The sequence below is a fragment of the Fundulus heteroclitus genome, chromosome 3 (assembly GCF_011125445.2).
Source record: "Fundulus heteroclitus isolate FHET01 chromosome 3, MU-UCD_Fhet_4.1, whole genome shotgun sequence".
Lineage (NCBI taxonomy): Eukaryota > Metazoa > Chordata > Actinopteri > Cyprinodontiformes > Fundulidae > Fundulus > Fundulus heteroclitus.
This window is the reverse complement of record NC_046363.1, coordinates 12142402-12156678: the sequence shown is the minus strand read 5'-3', so window position 1 is coordinate 12156678 and position 14277 is coordinate 12142402. Positions and strand designations below refer to the sequence as shown.

General features: G+C 41.5%; 1 protein-coding gene and 1 long non-coding RNA gene across 2 annotated transcripts; both read left to right on the top strand.

Moving 5' to 3' along the window:
- Positions 1–402: 402 nt before the first annotated feature.
- Positions 403–1012, top strand: LOC110368851. The gene is made up of 2 exons (XR_002428463.2): positions 403–861; positions 934–1012. It is a non-coding gene; the product is annotated as an uncharacterized LOC110368851 (long non-coding RNA).
- A 9668-nt stretch (positions 1013–10680) lies between these two features.
- On the top strand, positions 10681–14033 carry LOC105923210 (cholecystokinin). Its single transcript, XM_012859109.3, has 4 exons — positions 10681–10782; positions 12511–12590; positions 12733–12916; positions 13446–14033. The coding sequence occupies exons 1-4, from the start codon at positions 10767–10769 to the stop codon at positions 13577–13579; spliced, it is 414 nt and encodes a 137-aa protein (XP_012714563.1). The 5' UTR covers positions 10681–10766; the 3' UTR covers positions 13580–14033.
- Positions 14034–14277: the final 244 nt, after the last annotated feature.

The window sequence follows — 14277 nt, the reverse complement described above, 5'->3', positions numbered from 1 at the left end:
CAAATAAAGATGTGTTGCAAGCCACGCCTCTCTCTACCTCCAAAATTTAAGCACCAGAATAAGTCAATTTTACATTTTTTTGTCAACAATGTCCTGAATATACGAGAGTATCACAGTGGGCAGCTCACAAGCCTGCTGGGCAATATTAAACAATGCTATCTGTGTTAGTCGGGCTACCGGCTAATTGCCTCACATAACAGTAACGCCTGGCCCATTGCTGGTGACACTCTAAAAATTAACCAACATGCCACAGATGTAGCATTACACTGAATCGAATCAACATAGCAACAGAAGCCTAACAAGACTAACACCTTTCAAAAACAAACCTTTTACTCACTGTAACGTTTCTGGCACTGGAGCTGCTGATTGCAATCAGCACACCTGTGTCTGTCTCCGCCCTGGCTGCTTAAAAGCTCTGCTCCTCGCAGTCTCCAGTGCCAGAACGTCTTTAGCCACACGGTGAGCGCTTCCAGCCTTCTTTTTGTATTCCTGTTTGCCTGTCAGTCTCTCGACCTGTTTTGCCTCTGTTTTTGAAAACCTGTCTGCCCCTTTTGGATTTGTCTGCCTGCCTGGGTCCTGCCTGTCAGCCTCAGAGAACTGGACTGCCTCACCGTGTTTCTGACCCCAGTCTGTCCGTGAGTAAAACGAGTTCGCCTGCCCCCTGTTCTGTCTGTGCTTTCTGGATTGACCTGGACCTGGACCTGGACGCTCTATTGGATTCCCCCTTGGAGACCGCTGCCTGAGCTAAACGGTTTTCCCCCTGACAAAGACCTGGACCGGACCTGGACAAGGAGCCCTGGATAACCCCCTCTCGGACGCCTTCGTAACAAGGAGTCAGAGTTCTGCCCTCAGCACGTCCAGGTTAGTGACCTCACTTCTCTCTAACAAGCCTGTTAATATCTGCTGGTCACTAACCTGCGACTCTGCCTTCAGGAGCGGCCAGTCGCAGAGTGCGAGCCGAACCAGGGACCGAGCCGCCAGCGTTAAAATAAAGACTGATATTATTTTTGTACTCACTTGTTTTCGGGTATTTCTTGGGTCCTCCTAAATTCATCACACTCACATGTTCGGGGGAGAAAAACTAATCCTCGTTTTGCCTCTTTCCTTATCTGACAACTTCTTTGCCAAAGACTGGTGTTTTTTGTGGCAATAATGGGTCTTAATCGTCTTTAAGTGAATACAGCAGTGGGATTATATGGGGAGGGAGGGGCTAAGCCCTGAGTGGCAGCTGTTTACATGCATGTACACGCACATGTAGCCAGTAAACAAAAGACTAGAGAACAACACAGAGAGATGGTGTGTGATGATTAAGTTACCAATAGACCCCTTGCATCTGACGTCACAGTCACGTGATCGGGGGTGCGCGCCTCCATCTTGGTGGGCAGGCTAGCCTGACAGCCCATCTACTACATGACAAAACGGGTGATTTAGAGCTTACTTTTAGTTAGTTTATTTTTGGAATCTAAGCAATGCCTACGACTTGTTGTGCTCCCGGTTGCACACAGAGGCATTCCAAATCGTTGGATGTACGTTTCTGACGTTTACCGAAGGATGAGGAAAGAAGAAAGAATTGGATATTTTCAATGAAAAGAGCGCAGGCAGACCCTCCCAATGGACTGGGGGAGCCAACATACTACGAGAGAATTTGCAGTCTACACTTCATCTCCGGTAAATTACAACTTAATTCTGCTCTAGTCATTGTTCTACTTAAACAGCGGCGGAGGGGAGGTAGCTATCGCTACACGGGCCGGAGAAGCGCCCCGTGTAGCGATAGCCACCTCCCCTCCGCCGCTGTCTGTAGCAGCAACAGCGGCTACAGCAGACAGCGGCGGCTCTCCGGCCCGTGTAGCTGTTGCTGCTTCAGACAGCGGCAGCTCTCCGGCCCGTGTAGCTGTTGCTGCTTCAGACAGCGGCAGCTCTCCGGCCCGTGTAGCTACAGCCGCCGCTGTCTGAAGCAGCAGACAGCCGCGGCGGAGGCAGCCGCGGCGGAGGCAGCCGCGGCGGAGGCAGCCGCGGCGGAGGCAGCCGCGGCGGAGGCAGCCGCGGCGGAGGCAGCAGCCGCGGCGGCGGAGGCGGCTCTCCGGCCCGTGTAGCGATCGCTACACGGGCCGGAGAGCCGCCGCTGTCTGCAGCGGCTCTCCGGCGGCGGAGACAGCCGCGGCGGAGGCAGCAGCCGCGGCGGCTGCTGCCTCCGCCGCCGCTGTCTGGAGCAGCACCCGCTTCCTGCTGCTCCAGACAGCGGCGGCTCTCCGGCCAGTGTAACGATCACCACCTCCCCTCCGCCCGTTCATGGGCGCTAGTACTTCTGTGTTTACGCTGCAATGTCGCCGACACCCCCACCCATTTTAACAAGACAAAAACACCTAAATAATCCGTAGTGAGTGATGTTTTTTTAACCTACCGGGCGGGTCTTCCTCTCTGCTTTGTGCTGTTACACAAACATGTCTGAACATCCATCCATCCATTTTCTGACCCGCTTAATCCCTCATGGCGTCGCGGGCGTTTGATGGAGCCTTTTTCCTGATATAAAATAATTGCAGCCGTCCAGTGGTTTCATGGCTTTCGTGCTCTCTTGTCCATACTGGCCTGCGTGTTTATAAAGCAGCTGTGTCGCGGTACGGAACCCTTGGTCAGCATTTCACAGACTCGCTCCGTCCCTTCAGGCTTTTGCTGTGTGGATCTGGCAATCTGATACCATCAACCATCAACTTACTCTTAAAACGATCTTGTGATACGTTATCTAAAGAAGAAAAATACCTGGAGAACTCGTCATTTTGGCAAATGGCGTGCCAACCAATATGGCCGCCACGCAAGGGGTTCTGGGTAACGGAGTCACGTGGTTGCAAGGGGTCTATTAGAAAAGACCATGAAGTCACACGGAAACCAAAAGTTTGAGGGCATGCAAACAAATTAACTTGGATATTAAAGATCACTTTGGTATTACAAATATTGCCCGTTTAGAATAAGTGGATGACCAATCCTTTGGTCAAAGTGCAAATGTTGAACACAGCTAGCAATAGTTTATGCTTATTACTTAGCTAAAGTTAGCTTGAGTAAACGAAAGGCCCAGTTCCACCAGCTCCTATTGGCCACGCACACATTAATATTAATGAATACAGTGGGTTACGGATACAGAGTTTGCAGGCTTTCTGCTGGACAGGTAAATTAATTCAATCTAACAGCAAAGTTTATTTTGGCTTTATGTTAAAAACAGGGCTGTATAATCCAGCAACTACTCTGTGCTCCCAGCAGGGACAGCTCGTTTGTTCGTCTCTCTTCCTGCGTCTCCCTGCGAGAGACAGACGAACAGAGAGATATGTGTGTATGTGGAAGGATATCAGCCAGGCTGTTCACTATCTGTAGTGCAACAGTAGAAATGGATCTCTCTATTGGTGTTTATAGTCACTTATATTAGACCCCAAATGAGTGACTGCATAAACATAACAATTTTGTTTTGCCTCTGTAAATGTTGGGTCATTTAATTTCCTGACACTTTCCTATAAACTGACACTGAATCAAGTCTTTTACCTCTGTATTTCAATGGACTTGGTCCATCTTTAGTGATACGTATCTATAATTGTTGCCAGCTGTTCCAACAAAAAATGTCAGCAGGAGAATTTTTTTTTCTTCACAAAACTGATTTCTGAACAATCCATCTTTAGGTTGTGTTTGTCCCTCAATGGTGTAGCGGCCTGAGTCGGTGTTTTTAAAATGGGGGGATTTGAGATTGAATCCCAGTTGCACCAGGAGGAGCATCTGGTATAAAAACTCTGCCCAGACTGTGTGCAAGTTGGAATGACTTGGAGTGACAATTGTTAAATGTGAGACCAGCTGAAAGGACTAGTAACTTCAGTTATGTTAAAGTGATGAAGAAATCTGAGGGCGGAGACATTTAACTCATTCGCATCAGATGTGTATGTGAGACCATCCTGTTCTGAGTTTAATTTATATTTTTATTTACTTACATATTAAATTGTTTTCCCAAGGTTTGGTATTTGGAGTTGACAACTTATCTACAACACTTAAAAAACAGAATGTGCAATGTACCTATCCTAATTGCTGTGTTTCTATGCTTAAAGTCATATAGGAAATCTGAAACATGGTAAATAGTTTGTACTTTTATAGCGCTTTATCAAGTCCAATGACCCCAAAGTGCTTTACACTAAAGTCAGCCCCTGACGGTGGTGAGCTATGTTAGTGGCCACAGCTGCCCTGGGGCAGACTGACAGAGGGGAGACTGCCATACATCGGCGCCTCTGACCACCAGTAGCAGGCAATTACGGGTAAAGTGTCTTGCCCAAGGACACGGCGACTGAGACGGTCGGAGCGGGGGATAGACAGTTACAGGATGACCTCCCTAACTCTTGCACCACGGTTGCTCCATAGAGGGGAAAAAAAAATAAAGATCAGGGGCATGAAATACATGCAGGAGATTTCTTTTCTCATAGTTTAAGATGAAAGACTCTGAATGAGAGCAATTATAGAGGCAGGCAGTTTAGTTAAAGTGTTTATTGTCAGGTTGTAGTTTGAACAAGAAAAAGGTGTCGCAGGTTGAGGGTCTTCCGGGTTCTGCTGGGAAAGATGAAGAGGCTGGTACATAACTTGGGTGGGACTGGTGGAAATAGTGTATGGAGGAAGAACTCAGAGTAGGAGGCTTGGGTTTGGTCTTGGGGAAGTGCTGTCCAGAGGTCCAGGTTGTCGGTACAGGTCTGGTTAGTTTTCTCCTGTTGGTTTGTTGGAGGGTGGACAGGCAGGTGAGCGCAGGCAGGAGGGCTGAGCAGAGGAAATGGTCTGAGGTTCTTCACAGGTTCTTGGCTCATTATCTGGGAGTGTCTCTGATATGGTTCCAGAGTCTGTGGTTCTTGGCAAGGTGTCTCTTTGGTAAGATCCAGGGTACTAGGAGGAATAAAAACACAGGCTTGGTTAGAATCAGGTTCACGAGGTAACAAGGGCTAGACAAGGAGTTGGTCTGTACCACGCTGAAGCATTAACAAACTGACACCCTCCTCCTGGTTCCAGCTCCTTATGAAGGACTGTTATTAGCTCTGATGGAAAGCACCTGCCCGTCACGCCCTGCTGTGGAGAGAGATGGAGGAAACCAGTTCTGTACCTAGACCTAAGAGTATGACATCTTTTTTTTTTACATTGACTAAACAAATTAGCCCTAGATCAGGTTGACAAGGCAAGCAGATGCAGGTACCAGTAGCAGTTTGTTAAAAATGAAGAGTATGCTGTATGCAGCTATTTGTTTTAGGAAAATTAGAGGTTTCCTCGTGAAATGAATATGTTAATAAAACAGCCTAGCAGAGCTAGGCATAGTGAAGACTAACAAAACATATGTCCCTAAATGGTAGCGTGCGCTGGAGATAAACAAGAGATGTAAAAATACAATAGGCAACAGTACCAGGAGAACCATTTGAGTCTAGGAGTGAAACATGTCTTGTCTTTCATCAATCCATTAAATACTCACTGAACAAACACCATATCCATTTACCTTAAGCCTGCAGTTTGTAGCAATCAACAGATATAGACACACATTAGCAATGAGTCTTAGAAAAACTCATGAAAACAAACACAAAATCAAGCAAGAAAAAGGAAAGTTAAAGTAAAGCTGTAGTTGTCTTTGGGTTTGGCATGGTCAAAGTAAAAAAATATTCCCCCATCTGAATCTATTAACTGCAGGCAGGACCGATGCACAGCAGGTTGGCTGAGCATACTCTCTGTACCTGCAGAGGCAGCAACAGGGGATGTTTTAAATCTGGTTTCTTATGCTGCCTTAGGCCATCCTTAACAGCATAAACAAACTGTTTTAAGCAGAATTCCTCTGCAGCAATATACAAGATTAATTGCCAAAGAATTTATTGGGTTTTGGGGGAAGCTACTTTTTTTATAAGGGGGAAGATTGGTATGGATTTTCCTTCATAAAAAAATAAAAAATAATTTTGTGTTTGCCCATGCTATCTTTGTCAGAGTCAAAGATTTTTCTCAAGATGATTTCAAATATTTAAATGCTAGAAAAAGAAATCAATATTGGAGCAAATACATGTTGACAATGTTGATATGTTGAATACCTACACTGAATATTAAGAAATGACAAATGAAATAGAATATGCAGTCAAAAGAGTGACATAGAGATTGAGATGCACTACAAAATGAGGCTTAGCGACAGTGTGATTCTGTCCCTACAGACACCATTCATTCAGATGGCTGGTTATTTTTTGTATTTTAACATTCATCTTTCTTCTTCCCCCAAAATAACTGACAGGACCTGACTAATGAGGTGACAGTGTTACTTCTGTAATGAAATCCTAGGGGTGGAGGGAGGATTATTTGGTTTAAGTCAGATGTCTGTCAGGCCAAAAGACCAGAGAACTTAGACAGAAACAAATTAGTTTCAGGCATGAAGACCACAGCCTTGGGTTCTGTACACATGAAATGGTGACTATGTGGTGAAACAATAACTACAGATGTGTCTTTTTGATATGGACATGATTGGCGATTTATCGTATAAGAAAATACACACTATGCTATAGCCCAAAAAAGGTTTAGCCATTAAAAAAGGAATATAGATTTTATTTAATTATTAAATTCCCTTATGATACATTTTATGCTTTCCCTTTTGTTTGTGTTGTAGTGTTTCTTTCCGTAGCATGAATTTCTTTGTCAGACATATATTTGTCAGTGACAAATATATGTACATTGAAATATATTTAGTGCTACATTTGATACAGTTGATCACAATATTCTCCTAGAAAGACTTGAACATACTGTAGGGATTAAGGGAAAAACATTAGGCTGGTTTAAATCTTATCTGTATGATAGATTCCCCTTTGTTCATGGTAATAATAAATCTTCTTCAAACTCCAAGGTTACTTGTGGAGTACCGCATAGTTCTGTCCTTGTGTCCAATTTGCTTTACCTATATCTATCTATCTATGTATCTATCTATCTATGTATCTATCTATGTATCTATATATCTATTAGATATTATACATATATACATACATATATATATATATATATATATATATATATATATATATATATATATATATATATATATATATATATTAATATAATTATCAGACGGCGTGGGGTTAATTTACACTGTTATGCTGATGACACTATATTTATATGTAAATCCTGATGAATCCAATCAATTACTCCGGCTAAAGGCATGTCTTGATGGCATCAAAACCTGGATGACCTTCAATTTTCAGTTTTTAAATTCTGAGAAGACAGAAGTTGTCATATTTGGTCCAGAGTCCTTAAACATCTGACCCACACATCTAATCTGAATGGCATTAAATTGGCCTCTGGTACTGTATTTTTCAGACAATAAGACACACTTTCAAAAATTGATGGTGCGCCTTATAATCCAGTGCACCTTATATATTATTACCGTTGTGCTTACTGACTAATTTTATGTACAATGTTCTAAAAATCTGTTAAAATGTGTAAGTACGACTTTGGTTTTCCTCTCCACTGTCGCTTCATTCATGCTCAGTATGAGGGATTGCTGCAAAGCCATGGACAGTGCAGACGACTCTCCCTGTAGCTCCAACCTCTTTCAGGAGGAGTGAATGCTGCTTGTCAAGACTTGATGCAATATATTGGGTTTGCTTGGATAGGAACCTTTTTGTCCAATTTGTCTGTATGATTTGATTTGAATTTTACTTTGTAAAGTTTGTAAAGACTTTGTAAAGATGACATGTGTTGTGAATTGGTGCTATATACATAAAATTGAATGGAACTGAATTTAATTGGATATTGAAAAATTCTCCTGATCAATCCAGTTCCCTTACAGGAATCACATTTCATGGTTCCCCAGGGACAAAGTTATTTAGTACAACACTTTGCACATATGCATTGTTGTTGATGATGTGATTGCAATTAAAAAACTTTGATTGAAAGCATTGTTTAATAGTTCAGAGGTGCACATCCCTTTGTGGGACAATAAAAGAATTTCTTCGTCTTATCTTATCCACATTGGCTGATGAAATTCAGCCACAAATAAGACCCACATGATGCAGCTTTATTCATTCTAGCCTCAGGGTCAGAATCTCTCCAGGGAATTTAAAGTTTCAGGCTCTAAACTACAAAGAGCTCAAGAATAAACAAATAAATAAAGATGCGTGAAAACCTTGGTGTGACCTTCACAGCAGGTGAACAGCTGGAGCATCTTTAAAGACTTGCACCAACAAGCAAATCAGATTTCAAGCAGGCTTTGGATGAATAGTTGAATTTCACAAGGTCAAGACAGTGTGTTTTGTTATAAGTTTTGAACCTGTTAATTCTACTTTTTACAAGGCAGTTAAAGGATCTCCATTTTTTTTGTCTTAATGTTCTGGGTTACTGTAAAATAAAATTGATGAATTCCATTCAAGCTTTTTTTAATTATTATTTACAAAAGACCCACATGCTGTAACGTTTTTTACAACAGAGTTTCAGAATATAGATTTTTTCAAAGCAAGAAAGAGCTAAGCGTTTGTTCAGTCATTTCTTTTGTTCGGTTGTAACCTTGATGCGAGTGTCATACATTCCAATATGTCATAAAGCGGTTGCAAATACTTGTTTTAAATACGTGAAAAAAATCAATAGACAAAGGTTCCTTCATTCAAGCTCTAGATTTCTTAAATATTCTGTACATAATTTTTTGGTCTTGTAAAATGCAGCATAAAAAAAAACAAATAGAGGACAATCCTCATTTATGAAAACATGCTGTATTCTAGATAAATAGTTTTGACAAAATGAAACTCAAACTGCATTCAGGTGCTTTAAAGGATGCATATTTGCTGTTGCTGCAGGAACTGTTATTATTGTGTTGTTTATCAGGCCAACATTGAAAACAGCTGAATACGCTCTAAACCTTCCTAAAATATTTGTTGCACATACCACCAGTCAAAGGTTTTGACTCACCTTTGTCAGTCAATGGCTTTTCCTTATTTTTACGTATGACTTTCTACATTGCAGATACATAGCGAAGACCTTAAAACTACGACTCAAAAGTATATAGAGTTATGCATCAAACAAAAAATTGTGAAATGACTCAAAACAACTTATATATTTTAGCCTTTTCTAAATGCTTTTTGTTTTGAATACTGCTTTGGTCACTCTCAACCTTCTCTCGATGAGCTTCATGAGGTTTGTCACCTAAAAGGAGTTCCCAAATTGAAATAAAGTTAAACCACTAGATAATAAGGTGAGTCCAAACTTTTGACTGGTAGGGTAGCAAAAAAGGATCTTAATTGTTCATAAACAAACCTTTTGAAACAACTGCGAACTGAGATCTTGACCTGCTACTTTTCTAACTTCCTGTTGAGGCTAGCTGTGCTGCAGTGCCAATGCGAACATGTGTATGAAGAGGAATTCTGATTATTCCGAATCAGGAAGTGAGCGATCAGACTATTTGGGGGGAAGATAATGAGAAGGCAGCTGGCAGAACACAACCCGGACTAGTAGCAAACTATGCTGTAATGGACTGTTCAGTAGCAGGCAGCTCAACCAGCCTGTCCACATTTTGTAGGGGAACATTTAAATCATTCATTAAGGCTTCGTAAAATATGCTTATGTCGAAAAAGAGCAAAACTCTACCCTGTAGCAGAAACTCAATCTACTGTGTTTGAAAGGAAAGAAATGCAGGGTATGACCCGAGGGATCCCATCATCACAGTGAAGTACGGAGGTGGAAGCATAAAACTTCGAGGCTCTTTTTCTCTTAAGTGTACTGGGCAACTTCATGACATTTAGAGGCAAGTGGATACGGTCTCAAATTAAAAGTCTGGTTTCTAAGTTTGTTTCAACACAACAAACTTAAATTAATAATAATTAAAGAGATTTATCTCAACAATTGTTATAATCTAGTCATTGAATTCCCCCAATAATTGCAGGACTTTCTGTATTAATAATGATACCTAATCAACTGATGGATGTAGAATGTAAGACTGCTCTTTCATTTGTCAGCACACTTCCCAATCTAAACTTATTTCCCCCACTGTGTTTACATTTCTCAGGAATAATACCGTAGGCGAGCTCTACAACAGAAATCTCTTTTTGCCTGTGTCAGTGTTAAATCTCCTGACATACCTCAATTAACAAGATAATCCACTTCTGTTTCTGATTTTCACACATCTGCACATGCATCTAAGGAAGGAAAGTTTCATTAGAAGTTTTTCTGAATTACCTTTTTGAAAACCCCTAATTTTGGCTTCATCAGGACTCCTGTGGAGATTATTGTTAGTTACCTGCAAACAAAGCTCCAGATGGAAATTTGGCCTTTCTATGGTGCCATGGAGCCTGTCATACCTTAACAATACTTTCTAAAAGCAAAAATTATTTCACTTTGAAATGCATGCTGAATTGCTTCAACTGCAATCCATTGTAGTTCAAATTAAATAGAGCCTTTTAGCCTGTCCCCACTTGATACCTCTGATTACGTCGATAGAAACGTTCTTTGCATGTGTGCTTGCGTTTTTTCTCTGTAACAAAAGTGAGTGCGGGAGAGCCATCACAATCAAAGCTGCCACAGTTATAACGATGGGTGTCTTCATGTTGGTGTGTGTCCGGAGCTTGTGTGCACGTTTGCGTGTTCAGTGGCGTCAGAGCTGCCAGTTTCTGCGCCATCGACAGGCTCCTCCCACCTGTACAGGCCCCTCCCACTTCCTCTGAGTCAGTATAAAATATGCCATCCCCTCCACCTCTACCACTTTCTCTCAGCTTGAGCATTGGAGCAAAACTCAGCATCTTCAGATCCTCCTCTCCTGGTCTATGCCAACAACTGAAGGTAAGAAATACACATTTATTTGCAATCTAGTCCTTTAACTTTGTCTTTTTCACAACATTGTTTTTCAAAAAATAGAGCTCCTCATAGGATGCAAATCCATAAAATGATACTAGATTTTAAAAGCGGGAACAAGCGCTTTTTTTACATTTTCATTTGCCTATTTTTCCTTTGTAATATTTAAGATCGGATTAGGAACTCAAAAGTTGCATTTCTGGTGAAAATTGCACAAGCAGAGCTTTTAGTGTTTAAGATCTTTGTCATTTGACAGTGGAAACCTATTTTTAGTAAAATTCTCATTAATGTCTGAATTATAACATGTGAGAAGCATTAAGAGTTGAACGTTTCTAGCTAAAATAATGATAAACAAAACGTAGCCACATTTACATATAAAGAAGAATGTTTGTTAAACATGTCATACTTTTTGAATGCAAAGAAAAAAAAATAAACAGAATTTTTTTTTAACCTAAATCCAAATTTCTGGGATTTTTTTTTTTTTTTTTTTTTTGCATTTCAGTAATGTTTTAACAATGACTGGAAGATACAATTAAAATAAAAACTAGAACTATCCTTTAAAAAAAAAAGAAGCAGATTTTTAGACGAGCGCTGCAGAGTTGTGGAAAGCTTTTCACACACAGTATCACATCATTATCAGCCCGATGAATAATGAATGAAAGACGACCAGCTGCTTTCAGGAATTATATTAGCATTGAAAGAATGACTACTTACAACACCATGGTGCCACTTTCAATAAAATTATTGAAAAGGACATTTGTTTTCTGTCCCAGTGATGAAATTATAGATCAATTCTTGATGTAATTTAGATTAAAACTAGAACTTCACGGCTCATCCGAGCAAACCCTTGTGTATATTCACATTCAGAGGCAGGTTTACATGAAATAATCCTTGAATAACCAGGGAACAGTGAGGTCATCCAGAGCATTTTACAAAGGATTAAAAACTGATTTACTGATTTGTGTATTTCATATTTAAGATCGAAATATTGTGCGGTGAATAAAGGTGTCCACTAACGTACAGCGAAGAGGGCTGCGCTGTAATAATAGCCGAGATGCCGACTGAGGCAGTGGGATTTTCCAATTACTGCAAATTGAAAGCCTCCGAGCAACTGGTGTTGTTTTTATCTAATTGGACTTTTCCTCTGGAAGAAATTTCTAATATGAAGCATCGTTCATCACCTCTAATGAAGAATCCTCCCTGCGCTGGAAAATGATCAAAATCAGTCTCCCAAATGTAATATTGCACCACAGAACGATCAGTCTACAAGTAATGTTCTGCATGTGTGGAAATGTTTCATCTAGACTTCTTGTTCATAAGTCATTTTGCTGGATCAAAAAAAGCGAAGCGCAGAGCCAAACAAAGATTTGGAGTTAATTAGCATATTTCCTTTGGGCTTTCTTCCTCGCTGACACCACCACACTCAGAGCGTGTGCTTGTGTTAAACTATAAAATGTTCCATCACTCTTTGGCAGCTCACCAGAGTGTATAAAACAGACAAAATTATGTTTGTCCCAGCTCCATCAGACCTTAATCTCTTCCCCCTGTGCTGTACTTTAGTAACTATAAAACACTTTATTGCTGCTTTTATCTCGAATCAAATCATTTGTTCGTTTTTTTTTTTTTTCTCAATAGAAGCAGGAGATGAGGATTATTTCCAGCAAACTTAACTTTGTTGACTTTTTTCTTTTCTTTCCCATCTGCTTTTATATCCAGTCATGAATGTAGGTATCTATGTGTGTGTGATCCTGGCTGCCTTGTCCAGTGGCTCCCTGAGTCTGCCTTCACAGTCAATGGTAACACACACACGCACAAAAAGAAAACAAAAACAGGCTAAAAATTGCCTTTAAACTGGCATAATACATAAAGAACATTTACAGTTTTTAAGTTAAATTCAATTGAAAATGAATGTCCATATTTCCTCCGTTGTTCTCCCAGAGAGCTGAGAGTCCTCCTCGGCTAACAGAAAGCCTCCACGCTCCGTCCCCCAGCCACATTCGCCAGGCCCGCTCCGCTCCAGAGCCGCCGTCAGACCAGTTTAAACACTACAGCCAGCTCCGTGAGAACGCCGAGGCTCCCAGCAGCCTGAGCCAGCTCCTGGCCAGACTCATCCCCAGGAAAGGTGAGTGCTCGGCGGTATGAAGGCACAACGAGTAGCCGGGGTCAACGTCCTTCCCCTTTCGGCCGTGTCAAGATTCTTTCTCCTCGTCCTGTTACTCCTCTTCCTCCCAGTGTCCGTCCGCCTGCAGCCTACCCTCATCCATGCTGTGCCTCTATCCCACCATCTGCCGCGTCTCACCTCCTTCCTGCTTCCACTCTCCGTCAGTACATGCCACCTCCCTGTCTCCTCCACTTCTTTTTAAGCAACCTTCCCCCCTCCATCATTTCCTCACTTGTCTCCCTGCGTCCTGTTCGCTCTCCCTCCGTCTCTCCATCTCTGCTTCCCCCCTTTAAGTCAGCTCTGTGCGGCTGGCAGACCTGCTGAGCTCACCGCTTTTGCAGCAGGTAAAAGGGGACAGAAATAGAAACAGAACAGGTTAACACGGGTTAACTCACTGTCTTTTTTGGAAAAGAGTGAAAGGCGGAAAGTATAGGATACAAAAAAAAAACCCTCTCTGTCTCCATCACTCAATGTGTTTGTTCTCTTCCAGGCTCTCCCTTCCAGATCAGATCCTCCCTCAGCAGCAGAGCCGTGGCCCCCAGCCACAGGATAAAGGACAGAGATTACCTTGGCTGGATGGACTTTGGACGACGGAGTGCGGAAGAATATGAATATTCTCCGTGAAGCCTCAGCTGGCTTTCCTCCTCCCCTGTTACAGCCCCCCCCCCCCCCCAAGACCCCCAGTTAAAGCCAGCACAATCACATAGCAATTACTATTTTTCACAACATACTGTAGGATCCTGCAACGAGATTAGCGCCACATGACAAGTTAAGAGTAAAGCAGACAACAATGAAGATTTTAATTCTGATAAAAGACATTTAGAAGATCATAAGCAGTATTTTTCTCATCTCTGATCATTTCTTTTTCTCCTCAAAATGAATCATTTCATTAAAGAGAGAAGCTCTTAAACCAGCTGAGACCTGCAGTTGAGACCTGCAGTTTTTCTAACCCATCATTTTGGACTATTTCAAGTGTTTGCCAAATACAGATTAATGCTTTAGTAACTATTTAGGAGAGCGGATGGTTTGTATGAGTTTTGACCCAGAATTAAGCACAAATGCATCAAACAGCTGAACATGGTGCACACAATCACTGATGAGATTAGTTTAGTCTTGGTCCAGTTTTCTAACGCGTTTGTGAAAATTAGGCAAGCGTTAATTTTTACAGTTAATCCAAAATAATATTGATTTATGTCCTTTAAGTTAAAAGTTTGGTTTTTTTTGCACCATTTAATTGGACATCTAAAAATCTCCAATCTTTGGTCTAAAAGAAGGATTTCCTGCATCTTGTTTGGAGTTGTAGCACAATTAGCAGTTCACAG